At 55.4% G+C, this 16,937-nt stretch overlaps 1 protein-coding gene across 2 annotated transcripts in view; it reads left to right on the top strand.

The window, feature by feature from the left end:
• The window catches only part of MYOM3 (myomesin 3), a 34,010-nt gene extending 18,268 nt beyond the window's left edge, over window positions 1-15,742 (top strand). The window contains exons 22-38 of one of the 2 annotated variants that reach the window (XR_010989861.1): window positions 436-592; window positions 1,069-1,178; window positions 1,912-1,956; window positions 2,067-2,203; window positions 4,346-4,490; window positions 5,457-5,516; window positions 6,564-6,631; window positions 6,918-7,028; window positions 7,881-7,968; window positions 9,588-9,626; window positions 10,056-10,161; window positions 10,745-10,908; window positions 12,136-12,172; window positions 12,294-12,316; window positions 14,297-14,352; window positions 14,947-15,434; window positions 15,469-15,742. Coding sequence is in view for 1 of the 2 variants with exons in the window: in XM_068159152.1 (XP_068015253.1) it covers window positions 436-592; window positions 1,069-1,178; window positions 1,912-1,956; window positions 2,067-2,203; window positions 4,346-4,490; window positions 5,457-5,516; window positions 6,564-6,631; window positions 6,918-7,028; window positions 7,881-7,968; window positions 9,588-9,626; window positions 10,056-10,161; window positions 10,745-10,908; window positions 12,136-12,172; window positions 12,294-12,316; window positions 14,297-14,352; window positions 14,947-15,246 (1,646 nt within the window). In the remaining variant the exon portion in view is untranslated. Of the gene's footprint in view, window positions 1-435; window positions 593-1,068; window positions 1,179-1,911; window positions 1,957-2,066; window positions 2,204-4,345; window positions 4,491-5,456; window positions 5,517-6,563; window positions 6,632-6,917; window positions 7,029-7,880; window positions 7,969-9,587; window positions 9,627-10,055; window positions 10,162-10,744; window positions 10,909-12,135; window positions 12,173-12,293; window positions 12,317-14,296; window positions 14,353-14,946 lie in introns of both variants that reach the window. The other variant, XM_068159152.1, reaches the window with a different exon arrangement.
• Window positions 15,743-16,937: the final 1,195 nt, after the last annotated feature.

Consider the following 16,937-nt stretch of genomic DNA (forward strand, 5'->3'; position numbering starts at 1 on the left):
CCTTGGGCACCCCCAGGGAGGAGGCAGCCACAGCCTCATGAAAAGTCCCTCTGCAGCCTTCCTGTAGGATCCCTTCAGGTACTGGAAGGCAGCTCTAAGGTCCCCCTGGAATCTTCTCTTCTCCAGGCTGAGCAACCCCAAATCCCTCAGCCTGTGCTTATAGCAGAGGTGCTTCAGCCCTTGGACCATCTTTGTGGCCTCCTCTGGCCTCACTCCCCAGCTCTGTGTCCTTAGTATGCTGGGGACAGCAGAGCTGGAAGCAGTGGTGGAGCTGGGGGTCTCAGCAGAGCAGAGGCAAGGGGCAGATTAGCAAATCAGACTGCCCAAAGTAATGGGCTCCAGCTGGGCACTGTCTGCTTTGTTGAGTTGGATGTCCAGAAGCTAAGCTCTGATGTGTTCTGGTAAGGCTCTTCTGTGGGCTTCTCTATCATGCAGGCACAAATGAGATTGAAGTGGGAGTTGATGAGGAGGGGTTCATCTACCTGGCCTTTGAAGCACCTGAGAAGAATGACTCCTCTGAGTTTATCTGGTCAAAGGACTACAAAGGACCACCAGATGCTGACAGAGTCCAGACTGAGGAGAAAGGCAATAAGTGAGTAGGTGATGGACAGTGAGAATGGAATCCTCAGAGCTCCTCTGCTCCAACCTCCCCACCATGCCCAGGGACACCTCTCAGCCAGACTCAGCTGCTCAAGGCCTCATCCAGCCTGTTCTGAACACCCTCTGGCTGGAGGCAGCCACAGCCTCCCTGGGCAGCCTGTGCCAGAGCCTCACCACCCTCCTGCTGCAGAACTCCTTCCTCAGCTCCAGTCTGACCCTGCCCTGCCTCAGCTCCAAACCATTGCCCCTTGTTCTGTCTCAGACACCCTCAGGAAAAGTCCCTCTGCAGCCTTCCTGCAGGATCCCTGCAGGCATCAGAAGGCAGCTCTCAGGTTCCCTTGCTCCTCAGTCACCCATAAATGACAAAGAGCACTCCCGTGGGTGGCCCAGGTGCACTGCAGTCTGTTACAGGGGGCAGGGGGGTTGAGGGGAAGCACTGTTCTAATCATTGTTGGGTTTGCTTTTAAGATCCAAGCTGAAGCTGAGAGCCCCTTCAGAGAAGGACCTGGGGGTCTATGCAGTGGAGGTCACAGATGTGGATGATGACATCTCTGCCAGCTGCACCCTAACTAAGGAAGGTAAGAACCAATAACTGACCAGAGCAATCATCTGCTGGGCCACAATCTGCTCCTATGGGATGTTGGGAGGCAGGCTTCCTGCAGGGGAACAGCAAGGGACTGAGTTCATTGCATGGCAGTGAGAGCATTAGGAAGATGTTTCTCATTCCTTGAAGGCTCAGGGCTAGTTTCTTTTACAGTCCCCCAAGAAAAGATTCCATGCTTCTGGAAGGTTGGCTTTCCATCACAGTGCAGTTTCCCAGCTGCACTACCCCAATGATTTCAAACTTCCTTGGATTGGTACAACCAACACTGGATTCATAGCTGCCTGGAATGCGTTGGGTTGGAAGGGACCTCAAAGATCATCTACTGCCAACCCCCCTGCCATGGGCAGGGACACCTCCACGAGACCTCAAGGTCTCATCCAGCCTGGCCTTGAGCACCTCCAGGGAGGGGGCAACCAGAACTCCCTGAGCAGCCTGTTCCAGTGTCTCCCCACCCTCACTGGAAAGAATTTCTTCCAATCTCCAGGCTCAGCCTCCCCTCCTCCAGCTCCTCCATCCCTCTCATCCTGTCACTGCAAGCCCTGGTCAAAAGTCCCTCCCCAACCCTTTCCAGTCCTCCCCAGCACCTGCTGCTTTGCCTTCATCTTCTTGACATGAGCAAAGCTCCCTAACAAAGTCACTTGAAGCCCCAGCAGTGGCCTGGTTTGGCTCAGCTGTGCTAAGCTAAGTCATTCTTCTCTGCCTTGCAGATCTGGAGAAGCTGCTGAAGCGCAGCCACGAGATCAGGAACCCCTGTAAGCTGCCTCCCTGGGAAGCCACTGCTCTGTCTGGGCAGCCTGAAAGGGGAAGCCCAGGGCTGTGCTTTGCCTGGGAACTCCCCTCTGTGGTTCTCTTTGGTTTCCAGTGATCAAGCTGCTCTCTGGCTGGAACATTGATGTTCTGGAGAAAGGAGAAGTGAGGCTGTGGCTGGAGGTTGAAAAGCTGTCACCCAAGGCAGAGCTGCATTTGATCTTCAATGACAAGGAGCTCACCAGCACTCCAGTATGTCCTCTTGGCTTTGGGGTCCATTCTGCCTTACCTTCCCCCTGCTGAACACAGAGCAAGGGGGGTAGTGCTGGCCAGCTCCTCCCTGGAGCTGCTCAAGGCCAGGCTGGATGAGGCCCTGAGCAGCCTGGGCTGGTGGAGGTGTCCCTGCCCATGCAGAGGGGCTGGAGCTGGATGGGCTGTAAGGTCCCCCCCAACCCATTCTGTGAATTTTGATGTGTGGGTTTGGGAGACTCCAGGGCTGGGTGTGCCTGGCTGCCAAGCTGCCCAGCCCTGGTATGAAGCAAAGCTGCAGCACTGCTGCTGTTAAAGACAGTGTGAGGCTGCCCAGTGCTATGGCCATCCAGAGAACAGCCCCTCCTCACCCAGCTCTCCTGTTGTCCCACTCCCAGGAGGCTGCCTCTGGCAATCCTCCTGCCCTTCAGAGGGGATTTTCCTGCCCTTTAGAGGGGAATTTTCTGCCCTCAAGCCTCAGTCACTTGTCACTCATCTGACACCACAAAGACATCCCTGTGGCACAGGCAGCTTCCTCTGGGCTGCACAAACTCAGCTCTCCTCAGTAGGTGCTAAAGAAATGCCACAATGAGACAGGATCTCCTGCAAGGACAGGCTGAGGGAGCTGGGGGTGTTCAGCCTGGAGAAGAGAAGGCTCCAGGGAGACCTTAGAGTAGCCTTCCAGTACCTGAAGCAGGCTCCAAGCAGGCTGCAGAGGGACTGCTCCCAAAGGCCTGCAGGGCCAGGCCCAGGGGCAGTGGTTTGGGATGAGAGCAGAGCAGATTGAGATTGGATGTGAGGAACAAGTTCTGCCCCAGGAGGCTGCTGGAGCACTGCAGCAGGCTGCCCAGGGAGGGGGCTGAGGCTCTGTCCCTGGAGATATTCAAGGTGAGGCTGGGCAGGGCTCTGATCAGCTTGGCCCAGTGCAGGATGTCCCTGCTGGCTGCAGGGGGGTGGCCTGGGTGACCTTTGGTGGTCCCTTCCAGCCCAGACCATTCTGGTTCTATTATTCTATTTCTGTGAGCTGAGGACAGTTAAGTCTCCTGCAGCCTCAGAGCAGGGAGGACAGTGATCTGTTCCCCAGTCTGAGGCCCTGGAAATAGCACTGCACCACGTGTGCCTGTGCACCCCAGCCTTCTGATGCACAGGAAGGAGCCTGCTGGAGCCTCTCCTTGCCTTCCCATCTCAAGTTGACAGTCTCACACTCAGAAAGCATTTGGAATGACAGGGCCAGAGGGGAGAACAGTTGAGAATGAAGCACAGCATAAATCACCCTCCTGTCAGTTAAGTGCAGCGTGGCAATGCCCAGAGAACACAGAGAGCAGCTAGAACAAAGAGGGAGGAGGGGGCCAGGGGACTGCAGAGCTGTTATTGCCGTGCTGGGGGCAGCTAAAGCAAGGGTTAGGACATTTCTTGAAGGCTTTGTCTATTGCAAGAGCAGTGGAGAGCTGCCATGGTTATGGCTGACTACAAAGTGTCTGTTGAGCTCTCTGCAAGGACAATGTTTGCTCAGAGCAAACAAGGCAGCAGGATGATGGCTGTGCTTAAGCACCTGACAGGTTTCAGGGTGTATGTTGAAAAGGCTCAGCAGTGCTTGCATGATGTCAGGAGGGTGGCAGTGCTACTCCTCATCACCCAGATATGCAACTACATGCCACACATCTGCCATTAAGTGCAGTGCTTCTGTCATGCTGAGCATCAGAGGGGTTCTGGGCAGCTGAGAGGTCTCTAAGCTCCAACAAGAACACAGTGCTGCATTGGGTAGCTTCCCCAAGAGCCTTCTCCCAGAGGAAAGCTCTGCTGTGAGCAGCCCTCCCCTGCCTCTACCCAAAGCCTAAGTGACCCCCAGGATACCCTGGAATCACAGAAGGGCTCAGGTTGGAAGGGACCTCAGAGCTCATCTCCTTCATCCTCCCCTCCTGCCCAGGGACACCTCTCAGCCAGACTCAGCTGCTCAAGGCCTCATCCAGCCTGGCTCTGAACACCCCCAGGGAGGAGGCAGCCACAGCCTCCCTGGGCAGCCTGTGCCAGAGTCCCCAGGACTGTGACAGCTGAGTGTTGCAGCAGAAGCTGTGCCAGGATCTGACCAGCATTTCCCCTGAGGGAAAGCTCTCCAGCTGGGTTTGTTTCCTTTGTCTTCCACAGACACACAGAATCAACTTTGTCAGAGAGAAAGGCCTCATAGAGCTGACCATCCAGAACTTCAGTGATGATGACAAAGGGATGTACACAGCCCAGGTGCAGGATGGGAAGGCTAAAAACCACTTCACCCTTGTTCTTTTGGATGAATGTAAGTGGAAATGCAGGAGCAAATATAGCCTGCCCTGCTCAGTGGAAAGCTTTCCAGGCATCTAAGGCCTCAGTACCTCCAACAATCCCAGTGGCACACTGGGAATGGGGAGAAGAAATCTCAGCACCCATTTAAAGCCCAGGAATCCTGTGAGAAATGATCTGCATTTCTCTTCAGCATAAGTTGAAGCTGTTGCAGTGGGTCTCTGATGATAAAAATGGGCTGCTGAAGGAAATCCCTGGCTCCTGGTTCAGCTGCTTTCCACACTGTCCTGCTGTGGCAAAGTGTCTGTGTCTGGGCAGTGCACAGTGTGGTGTTACACCCACCACCCACCCCAGGGCAGGATCAGGCTGCAAATTCAGTGCAGTCAGCAAGTGGTTAACTGCATCAAGCTGAGAGCAGCACAGAAACCAGAGCCAGCTGCACTGGAGGGCAAGGCCCTGCAGCAGGGAGCTGGACACTAAGCCTGAAGGCTTTTACAGAGAGCTTCAGCACCTGTTGGGTGCAGGACATGAAATGAGTTTGCTGAGCTGTGCTGGGGAGGTGCTCAGCTTTGCCTGCTGACAGTGCAGGGAGCAGGGAGGCCTGGAGTTAGGTGCAGTGCAGCAGAGGTGAGCTGAGTGCTCTCTGCCACTCTGTTTCTCACAGAGGTTTTCAGCTCAGGGTTTCAAGCCCATTTTGCTTGGCCAGCCAAACCTCCAGGTTCAGTGTCTGAGAGGTCAGCTCTTCACAGCCTCCTTTCTGGCAGTGAAAAGAAACCTTGGGCTCTGAGCAATCACAGGGAAGGATGATGGCACTGATCTGCTCAGGGCTCTCAGCAGGGACCAGAGGTACCCCAGGCACTGAAGATGTCTGAGAAACAAACCTCACAGCTCTGAGAGGACCTTTTGTGACCAGGAAGCTCTGAAGTGTTAACACTGGGAACTGAAGGGAGGTTGTTGACTCTGACCCTTGCTGCTCTCACAGGTTTTGACAAAGTTGCAAAGGAGGCTGATGCAAAGAGGAGAGAATGGAAGAAGAAGCAGGGTAAGAGGAGCTGAAGGACTTGCCCTGACTGTGCCATGGGCAGGGACACCTCCTGCTGGACCAGCTTGCTCAGGGCCACATTCAGCCTGGCTTTCAACACTTGGAGGCTGGGAGCCTTCCCAGCTTCCTGGGCAGCCTGTTCCAGAGCAGCAGCACTCTCACGGGGAAGAATTTCTCCCCAGTGTCTCACCTAAATCCAGGTTCTTCCAGGTCAAAGCCATTACCCCCATTCCTGTCACTCCATGCCTTTGTACAAAGTCCTTCCCCAGCTCTCCTGGAGCTCCCTTCAGATCCTGCAAGGATGCTCAAAGCTCCCTCTGGAGCCTTCTCTGGGCTGAACAACCCCAACTCTCTCATCCTGTCTTCCCAGGAGAGGTGCTCCAGCCCTCTGATCATCTTCCTGGCCTCCTCTGGACCTGCTCTAGCAGTTCCCTGTCGTTTTTGTGGGGACTCCAGAGCTGGGCAGGGGACTGCAGGTGGGATCTCCCCAGAGCAGAACACAGGGGGAGATTCTCTGGATGCTTTTCACAGCACCCCCCATTCCACTCCCATTTTATCCCCCCTCTTGTATTCATGAATAAGGAAACTTAGAGAAGCTTCAGGGAAACCAAATGCCACAACTGGAAAGGTGATCTCCTCCTGGCAGGGATAAGAATGCTCCCTTCAGCACAAGGTGCAGAGGTGCTTAGGGCACACCACAGCCTGTCTAAAGTTTACCCTTCCAGAACCAGGAAGAAGTTCAGGCAGTAAAAGGCTTTTTTTATTCCATGGCAATTCAGCTGGCAAACATCTATCAGCTCCTAGAGGGGCTCGATGCAAAGCAACCCACAAAGGCCTGGTTAGGCAGCTCCCTTAAATAGGCCTGGGGACAGAATTCCTCCGCTGAGCTGCCAGCGCCGAGCCAGCCCCCAGCCAGCGCTAAAGCGGGCGGCTGCTGCCTGCAGAGGGCAGCGCTGCAGGCATCCACCCCTAGATGGGAGCATTGCTGTAGGTAAGGCTGGGAGCTGCAGCAACCCCTTGCTAAAAGCCATGGCTGCTCTTTTCCAGGGCCGCATTTCATAGAGAGCTTGAAGTGGAAGGTGACAGAGAACTGTGAAGCCCTCCTGACCTGCAAGGTAGGGCCAGCTACGTGGTGCAGCCGCGGGCTGAATTCCTTCAGCACTGAACCTCAGCTGTGAGTTGGAAGAGCAGGGGGTGAGGAGTGCTCAGCCAAATGCTCACCTGCAGGGCAGGGACGGCCAAGAGATGCTGGCCTGGGGCAGAAATGGGAATCAAGAAGGAAGCTGCTGAGGTTCTGCAGCAATTCTGTAATGCAGGGGGTGTTTGGCAGGAGGAGGGCATCCAGGCATGCAGAGTCACATGCATTGGAGACTCTGACTTGTGAATGTTGGCTTCAACCAGGCAGCCAACCTGAGGAAGGACACCAGCTTCCAGTGGTTCTTCAACAGGCAGGCTCGGGCCGACGGAGGCTTCGACCCCCAGGCGGGGGCAGGAGCTCTGCTCATTAGAAAGGTGAGCACAAACAAAAGCAGCTCTGGGGCTTGGGGACCACAGGGAAATGGCAAAGGCTTGGCCTTGTGACCACTCAGTGTGCATCCTGGGGAGTGCCCACTGAAGGGAAGAGGTTGAATGAACACTGGGAAAAGCTCATTTCACTTCTGGTCAGGTAGCATCACAAAGCCACCACGGCTGGCCAAGCCCTCTAGGATCAGCCAGTCCAAGCATCAGCCCAGCACCACCAGCACCACTGTGCCATGGCCCCAAGTGCCAGGGCCACACTTCCCTTGCATACCTCCAGGGGTGGTGACTGCACCACCTCCCTGGGCAGCACATTCCAGTGCCTGACCACTCTTGCAGCAAGGAAATGTTTCCTGTTCTCCAACCTGAACCTCCCCTGCCACAATTCCAGGACATCTATCACCTGGTATTAGAGAGACCAACCCCACCTCACTCCAAGCTCCTTTCAGGGAGCTGTAGAGAGCAATGAGGTCTCTCCTCAGCCTTCTCTTCTCCAGACCAAGCCAGCCCAGCTGCCTCAGGCACTGCCCAGACCTGGACTAGAGAGAAGATGCTGACAGGGAGTGGCTGTAAACAGCTGAACATGTCCTGAATGGCTAAAAAGAGAAGCTAGGGCTTTGCAGGGGCTCTGCTCAGGACTGGAGCTGTAGGCACAACAAGTCAAGAATAAATTCATGTGCTCATTACAGAGGTGTCTGTGCAAAGCCCAGTTCCTTGGGAGGGAGGAGGAAGGTCTCAGCCCTTCCCTCCTTTTGCCCTGTTTGAATGCCAGGTGAATGTCTGCTGGGGGTGGGAGCTGGACTGAGCTCTGGGGGGGTTAATAAAGATCCCACATTTCTGTGCTAGATAACCAAAGCAGATGAGGGCCAGTACAAAGCAGTTGTTTCAGATGAGAGAGGAGAGGACTACACCCAGCTGGATCTCACAAAAGGAGGTAAGAGAGCCTTGCATCAGGCCACACCACACCTTCACAGCCCTGCCTGCCTGCAGCTGGGGATTTCAAACCACATTCCCTAACTTCCTACCAGTCCCAGCTGGATGTGTGCCTGTGAGACCTGCCCTGGTGCTCCTGCCTGGGCAGGGGGATTGGACTTGAGCTGCAGAGGTCCCTTCCAGCCCCTCCCATTCTGTGATTCCATGACCTGTCCCTGCCACACCTCGTTTGGGTTTCACTCCTGGAAGTTCAGCCAGTTACTCAGAGCAGCAGGAGGACAAACTTCCACTCTGCAGCCCCCAGCAGTGCCAAACGTTCTGGGCTGAGTTAGGATGCCAGAAGAGTTGTTAAAGACCACAGCCAAGTGGAAAACCACTTCCATGTTGCTGCAGATTCCTGCTCCACTGTTCAGTGGTCTGGAAATGGGCAGATAAATCTGCAGGGCTGCCATTCCCACACAGAGTCATTCCCCAGGCTGGGACTGGGGCACCAATCCTGTCAAGCCCCACAGCTGAGAGCTCAGCAGTGCCACAGCCACTTCAACTCAGCATCAGGCAGAAGGTTCTGCTCCCCAAGATTAAATCCTACCCTGGCATCTGGAATCCATCACTGGAAGCTGAGACATAAATCTGCCTTCTGAGAGCAGTCTGTTGCACCCAGGGAGTGCTAAGGAAGTGAGAGGCAGCTAAACTTAGCAAGAAATGCCCAGCATCCAGAAATAAATGAGTCAGTGGCACAAACTCCACTCCCAGGGAGCTTCCCAAGAGAAAGAGACTAACTTCAGCTCTACCACATTCTGAGCTTAACTGAGCTAACCTGGCAGAGCAGATGGGGCTTAGAACCCTGGAATGGTTTGGGCTGGAAGGGACCTCCAAAGGTCACCCAGGACAACCCCCCTGCAGGGACATCCTCCACTGGATCAGGTTGCTCAGAGCCTTGCTGAACCTGGCTTCAAACATCTCCAGGGCTGGAGCCTCAGCCACCTCCCTGAGCAACCTGCTGCAGTGCTCCAGCAGCCTCCTGGGGCAGAACTTGTTCCTCACATCCAATCTCAGTCTGCTCTGCTCTCATCCCAAACCACTGCCCCTGGGCCTGGCCCTGCAGGCCTTTGGGAGCAGTCCCTCTGCAGCCTGCTTGGAGCCCCTCAGGTTCTGGAAGGCTGCTCTGAGGTGTCCCTGAAGCCTTCTCCTCTCCAGGCTGGTCACTCCCAGCTCCCTCAGCCTGCCCTTGTAGCAGAGCTGCTCCAGCCCCCTGAGCATTTTTGTGGCCTCCTCTGGACCTGCTCCATCAGCTCCAGGTCCTTCCTGTGCTGAGGGCTCCAGAGCTGGATACAGTCCTCCAGGTGAGGTCTCAGCAGAGCAGAGGGGCAGGATCTCCTCTCTCCATCTACTGCTTTTGATGCAGCCCAGGCTGCCATGGGCCTTCTGGGCTGCAAGCTCACACTGCTGGCTCATGCCCAGCTTCCCATCCACCAGCACCCCCAAGCCCTTTTCTGCAGGGCTGCTCCCAATCTCATCTCTCCCCAGCCCAGGTTAATAGCCAGGATTGTCCCAGCCTAGGTGCAGGACCTGACTTTTGCTGCCTGTTGTGTTCATGGACACAAATCTCTGTCTTTGCAGCCTTTGAAGACCTTCTCAAGGAGCTGTGCAGGATCAGTGGTATGTCATGGTCTCACCAGCTGGCAGTGGGGGGTGGGGAGGGAACAAACTGCTCAGGAGCTGGCTTTGGAGGCAGGACAATGCCACTGATTCCCTTCAGTGGTAGAAGCCCTTTCAAAGTGTCAAGGAGGGTGGTCAGGAAATAAACTGAGGGACATAAACCTCTCTGCACTCACAAATGAATTCTGTGCCAGCTTGCTGTGCTCTTTCTGTCTGAGACCCAGGTCTCCAGAAGAGATTCTGGCATCTTTGTGCCAGCTGCTAAAATACTCAGGGGCTTCAGGAGGCAAAATCTGAGCCAGCTTTCAGCCAGCCACCTTCTGCACTGAGAAATGGTGACAGGCTGCCTGGGGTTTGGTGTGGGCAGCAGGCAAAGCTGAGTCTTCTTGAACACCCTCCTCAATTTCAGTCTCTCCCTTCCACTCTCAGCTCTTTCTGCCACACCACTGAAAATTCAGCCCACTGAAGAAGGCATCAAAATCTACACAGATGTGAAGTACTTCACAGACTACATGAGAACCACCTGGTATCACAAGTAAGGCTCCAAAAGGTCTTTCCAAGGCTTCTGGAGTACTGTTGCTTGTAAGTGTTTATCACCAAACCTAAACAGCCTGGGCCTGGGCTGTGGCTAAGGTAATGGAAGGACCAATGGATACCAGCTAGAACCCAGGAGGGTCCAACTCCACATGAGAAGAAACTTCTTTACTGTGAGGGCCACAGAGCCCTGGAGCAGGCTGCCCAGAGAGGTTGTGGAGTCTCCCTCTCTGGAGGCTTTCCAAACCCACCTGGATGTGCTCCTGTGTGACCTGCCCTGGGTGCTCTTGCTTTGGCATTGGGGCTGAGCTGGATGATCCCTGGAGGGCCCTTCCAGCCCTCACTGTTCTGTGATTCTGAGTTGCAGAGCTCTGGCAAGCTGCCTACAAGCACAGGCCCAGGCCCCAGGGGATTTTCAAGAGTGACTGAGTACTTCACTGTCCATAAAATTAAGAGAGTGGGGGTCAGGCCCTCACTGTTATTCCAAGCAGTTTAGGTCTGGGAAGACCAAAGGGAAGACAGAGTGAGTGCTGTGGTTTCTGCAGCTCTAAGCCCTCCTGGAATGCTGTCCCTTGTTTGCCTAGGGAGAGGAAACTGGACAGCCGTGACAGGCTGAAAGCTGGGAGCACAATGAACCAGCTCTGGCTCCACATCCTGGACCCAACAGATGCAGATAAGGGGAAATACACCCTGGAGTTATTTGATGGGAACAGCTCCCACAGGCTCTCAACTGACTTGGCTGGACAAGGTAAGCTGAGCCAGATAGTGCTGGGAGGTACCAAGAGTAAGCTATAGCTGAGCTGACTTCCGAGCTGCCTTCAGATCGTGGCCAGAGAGTCCTCTCCCCTGCCCCTGAGCTGCAGCCATGCTCTGGAGCTAGGTGAGGACAGGCAGGGGAGTGCCCAGAGAAGTCAGAGGAGACATGGGGAGAGGAGAAGTGGGCAGCAGGGGAGCCCTTAGAGAGCCTGGCTGCCACAGCCTGAAGCACCCCTGGGAAATGGAGGGGCTGGAGGGCAGCTGCTTCTGGGAGGTATCCAACCCCTTCTGAGGCCAACAGAGCCTGCAGGGGCAGCCTGGCAAAGGGAAGGGCCTTGGGGCCACAAAGGCTTTTAGACTGCTCTGAGGTGGAGCTTTAGTCCTCCACTGGACTTCCCATTGGAAAGGGAATGCTGTATCCCTCTTGTGTGAGGAGTGACTGACACCTGGGGCTGCTCAGGCTGGAGGAGGCTGAGCAGGGCCCAGGACTGCCAAAGGCTGAGCAGGGCCCAGGACGGCCAAAGGCTGAAGCAGGGCCCAGGACGGCCAAAGGCTGAGCAGGGCCCAGGACCGCCAAAGGCTGAAGCAGGGCCCAGGACGGCCAAAGGCTGAGCAGGGCCCAGGACCGCCAAAGGCTGAGCAGGGCCCAGGACCGCCAAAGGCTGAGCAGGGCCCAGGACCGCCAAAGGCTGAGCAGGGCCCAGGACCGCCAAAGGCTGAGCAGGGCCCAGGACCGCCAAAGGCTGAGCAGGGCCCAGGACCGCCAAAGGCTGAGCAGGGCCCAGGACCGCCAAAGGCTGGCTGTCAGGAGGATGGAGCCAGGCTCTTTGCAGTGATACCCAAGGGACAAACTCAGCCCCAGGAAAGTCCATCTCAGAATGGGAAGAACCTTCTTTGGTATGAGGGTGCTGCAGGCCTGCCCAGAGAGGTTGTGGAGTCTCCTCTGGAGGCCTTCAAAAGCCAGCAGGAGCTGTTCCTGTGGGACCTGCCCTGAGTGGTCCTGCTTTGCAGGGGGTTGGATTTGATCTCTGGAGTTCCTTGCTGCCCCCTAGCATTCTGTATACCCCACTACTTTCAGCAGAGCTGTGTGCTGAGGGCAGCTGTAGCTGCTGTCTGGATGAGCACTCCAGCTGCCTGCATGCACTGCCTCCTGTCACTGCAGCACTGATGTTAAAGCTGCCAATGGCAACTGTCACTAAAGCCTGTTCCTTCCTTGCAGCCTTTGAAGATGCCCTGGCTGAGCACAGAAGGCTGAAGTAAGTTCCTGTGTGAATGTTTTCACAGCTATGTCTATTTTGAGTGTCACTTCCTGTGCTGAGGATGCAAGGTGTAAGAAAGCAAGCCCCTGGAATGATTCTCTCTCTCTCTCTCTTTCAGGGAAGCAGCAATAGCAGAGAAGTGTGAGTAAACCAAGCACCCCAAATCCTCTTCTCTGAACCCCAGCAGTGGCTTCTGTTGCTCTTTCCATCTCATCTTCACTTCCCTTGTCCTGCTGCACTTCCCACGTGGTTCTTGCCCTTGGTTGATGTGGGGAACCTGTGACACTGCTGCACCACTGCAGGCTCTTCTCCTGCTCCTACTAGAGGAGTGATTTCTCTCTCAGGCTGTCCTGTTACAGCCATGTTCAGCTGCTCCCTTCTGCTGTGGAAGTGCTGCAGACAGGTTTCCCTGGGTAGAAACTTCCCCTTGAAGAGGGAATGTTTCCATTACCCTTTGCTTTAGGAGGTACTTGGTGACTCTCTCCTGGAAGGGCAATGCAGTGCAGACAATTTGTGGAGTTTGAGTCTCTAGCTCTGGAGCCCCACACAAGGAGCATGTGCAACTGTTAGAGCAGGGACAGGGGGGCACAAAGGGTCAGAGGGTTGGAGCAGCTCTCCTGGGAGGACAGACTGAGGCAGCTGGGGCTGCTCAGTCAGGAGAAGAGAAGGCTCAGAGGAGACCTAACTGTGGCCTTCCAGTACCTGAAGAAAGCTGGGGAGGGACTTGTGAGGGTGTCAGGGAGTGATAGGACTGGGGGGATGGAACAGAAATAGAAATGGGGAGATTCAGATTGGATGTTAGAAGTTGTTCCCCAGGAGGGTGGTGAGAGCCTGGCACAGGCTGCCCAGGGAGGTGGTGGGAGCCTCACCCCTGGAGGTGTTTGCAGCCAGGCTGGAGGTGGCTGTGAGCAACCTGCTGTGGTGTGAGGTGTCCCTGCCCGTGGCAGGGGGTTGGGACTGGCTGAGCCTTGAGCTCCCTTCCAAGCCTGGCAGTTCTGTTAAAGCATCTGAAGTGTGCAAACCTGAGAGAGAGATTGGTTTAAGGACATAATTAAGAGCAAAATGGGGCAAGGGAAAGGAAATGCAGACTGAAAGTGGTAGAAATATCCTGAGGGGGAGGAAGGCAAGGCACCACCCAGAGGAGCTCAGCCCCAGCCAGCACCCGTGGGGGGGATTGGAGCAGTCAGCAATCCTGGCCCTAACAACCGGGGGGCCAGCAGGCCCCCCGGCCTTTGGAGTCACCACCACCAGCACCCAGTGTGCACCATGGACTCACCAGGGAGGAGAGGAGGATCCTCAGCCCAGATGGGCTCAGCTTGGGGCTGCTGCCTTTCCTGGGGCAGATTAAAGAGGGGAGTGGGTGGGGAGGGCCAAGTGGCCACAGCTGGGGTGGGAGGAGGCTCCAAGAGAGCCCAGGTGCTGTGGGTTTGAGGGCAAACAGGGGGGAAGGGGGCAGGTGAGGTGGCCAAGGGGCAGCTCTGGTGGGGAAGGGGAGGTGCTGCTGAGAGAAGAGCATTTTCAAAGAACTTCATTTTCCATCATCTTTCATAATGCACAACTGCAGCTGCTGCTTTGCCTTGCCCCCACTGATCACAGAAGAAAGCCCAGTGGTGGCTGTTGCAGTGGCATCTTCCCATCACTGTCCCTCTGCTGGCTGGGGAGGGCTGAGCCTTGCAGGCCAAGACAGGTTCTAACCACGACTAAAAGCAGTTCTGCAAGAGTGAATTCTTTCCCTGGGTACCAGCAGACAGCACCAGGATGACTGAGGGACTGGAGCAGGGCCCTGTGAGGATGGAAACTCCAGCACAGGAGGCTCCACCTCAACATCAGGAGGAACTTCTGCTCTGGGAGGGTGACAGAGCCCTGGAGCAGGCTGCCCAGAGAGGTTGTGGAGTCTCCTCTGGAGCCTTTCCAGCCCTGTCTGGATGTGTTCCTGTGGGACCTGTGCTGGATTCTCTGCTCCTGCTCTGGCAGGGGGGGGTTGGACTTGATGATCTTCAAAGGTCCCTTCCAACCCCTCATCCTGTGAGCCTACAATCCCCTTCCTTCTGGGGAACTGAGCCAAGTGCTAGGCTGCTAAGTAGAACTCAAAGGTCATGTTTGTTATCTGTTCATTCGCAGATCGTGCCAGAGTCGTTCAAGGGCTGCCAGATGTTGCCACCATCATGGAGGGCAAGGTAATACTGCACACAGAAGAATAACTGAGGAGAAAATAGCTTGTTTCCCCCTCCTGTAGCTCTTCTGAGCTACTGCAGTGGCCAGGGGTTGGCAGTGGGGCCACCCACAATACCTCTGTCAGCCCCCTGCACTCTTGAAGGTGCTTCCAAACCTGCTCTCTGTGGCAGAGAAATCCCTTTCTGGCAGGTTTTGGATGTTGCTGCTTCCCAGGCCTATTTCTATTTCCCAACTCATGTGGTTGGACTAAGGGCTTGAAGTGCAGGATCTGATTTTCCCACCACACCTGAGGCAGATTCCCCCTCCCTGGCACACAGGCAGAGGGGAAAAGCTGCCAAGTGACAGCACACTCACACTGTGCCTGTGTCAGTGTCACTTTGCAGGATCCCTTCAGCTCTTGGCAGGCAGCTCTAAAGTCCCCCTGGGAGCCTCCTCTTCTCCAGGCTGACCATCCCCAGCTCCCTCAGCCTGTGCTCATGGCAGAGATGCTCCAGCCCTCAGATCACCTTTGTGGCCCCCTCTGGGCTCACTGCAGCAGCTCTGTGTCCTTCCCCATTTCTGCCTTCACAACCTCTTTCTGCTCTGCCTTACCACAGACCCTGTGTCTGACCTGCTGTGTGTCTGGAGAGCCCTACCCAGAAATCACCTGGTTCAAGAATGAGAAGGTTATTGTCTTCAAGGACCGCTACCAGCTGGAGGTGAAGGGCTCGGTTGTCACCATCACCATAGAGAAGGTCTGCAACGAAGACACAGGGAAGTACAGCATCTATGTCAAGAACAAGTATGGCTCTGAAACAGGGCAGGTCACCATCAGTGTCTACAAGCATGGGGAGATCCCAGTGGGGATGGAAGAGGAGGAAGCTGCAAGTGGGATGATAATGAAAAAGCCTAAATGAATTCAGTCAGCCCCAGTGAGGTGGAAATGAAGTCCTGCTGCTGCCTGGCACTGCCTCTGCCCTGGGGCTCAGGCTCCTGTCTCTGCTTCTAGTTCAGCAGCATTGGAGCATTGTCATTGTGGCAGCTGTTAGAAAAGAATCCTGCTGTGGACAGGGGGGTGTGTGTGTGCACAAGTGTCCATGGACAGGTGTGTGTGTGTGAGCACAAGTGTCCATGGACAGGTGTGTGTGTGTGAGCACAAGTGTTTGTACACACCCCCCCTCCACCTGCCAGAGGAGCTCTCTCCCAGCCAAGCTGTGTGGGCAATGGCAGAGGACTCCCCTCTGGCAGGTGGGCTCTCAGTGGAGTGTTTCTGTATCAAGCCCTCCCTGTAGCTGATTGATTCTCCTGTAGCTGACTCTTGTTGTGTGTGTTGCTCTTGAACTCTCACCTTTGGTGGCATCTCAGTGCTCTTGCCAATAAATCCATCTGGAATCCTGCTGGCCTTTGTGGGGGGGGAGGAGGAGTTTTCCTGAGCTCTGTCCTGAATCAGGGCCTTGAAGGAGGAACCTTTACCAGCCTAAAGCACACAGGGAGAAAACAAGGCAGTGAGGAACAGCATCAGCTTCAGCTGAACACCCCCAGCTCCCTCAGCCTGCCCTTGCAGCAGAGGTGCTCCAGCTCCCTGATCACTTTTCTGGCCCTCCCCTGGACCCATTCCATCGGGTTCATGTCCTAGAGTAACTCCAGCATCAACCTGGCCATGTCAGAGCCATGTGTGGAACACCCACACACACAAACACAGCCCCAGGCACTATCAGTACCACTCCCTCACTACTCAGCTGTTAGCACATCTGAATGGAATTCCACAGCTGCCTCTCTGGATGGGAATTGCCTTTAAAATCAAATGCTGAAAAAAGGCTTGGACTGGCAAGAGGAAGCTCAGCAGTGCTGCTAAAGCAGAAGAGTTACTGACTGGGATGGAGTAATAGAAGTCACCTTGGGAAGGTCACCTACCCCTCAGGTAGGCTTTAGGTGAACTAAGCAACACCACTGCACGACACAAAATCCAAGGAATGCCTTCCAAAACCCACAGGCATGTGTGCAGAGGCAGCAAGGCTACCCCTCCTGGGGGGCAGGCTGGGGGAGTTGGGGGTGTTCAGCCTGCAGAAGAGAAGGCTCCAGGGAGACCTAACAGCAGCCTTCCAGGGTGTGAGGGGGGTACAGAAGAGCTGGGGAGGGGCTTTTGACAAAGGCAGGGAGTGACAGGACCAGGGGTGGTGGCTTCAGACTGGCAGAAGCTGGATGGAGATGAGGCATTAGGAAGAAATTCTTCCCCATGAGGGTGGTGAGGCTCTGGAACAGGCTGCCCAGAGAAGCTGTGAAGGCTTCAAGCCTGGAAGTGTTCAAAGTCAGGTTAGATGTGGCCTTGAGAGGCTGCCCAGGGAGGCTGTGGCTGTCCCCTCCCTGGAAGTGCCCAAGGCCAGGCTGGATGAGGCCTTGAGCAGCCCAGGCTGGTGGGAGCTGTCCCTGCCCATGGCAGGGGGGTTGGAAGTGGATGCTCTTTAAGGTCCCTTCCAGCCTAAACCACTCCATGATTCTCTGCATCCTTGGTGCAGCTGGTGAGAGGAACAGCAACTCATCCTCTTCACCTCCCTCGTTGCAGCCTGCAGGCCATGTCCCACGGTTTCCTTTGTGCTTCACTCTCCAT

Source organism: Melanerpes formicivorus, unplaced genomic scaffold, assembly GCF_026170545.1.
Source record: "Melanerpes formicivorus ecotype bairdi unplaced genomic scaffold, bMelFor1.0.p_v2 SCAF_45, whole genome shotgun sequence".
NCBI lineage: Eukaryota > Metazoa > Chordata > Aves > Piciformes > Picidae > Melanerpes > Melanerpes formicivorus.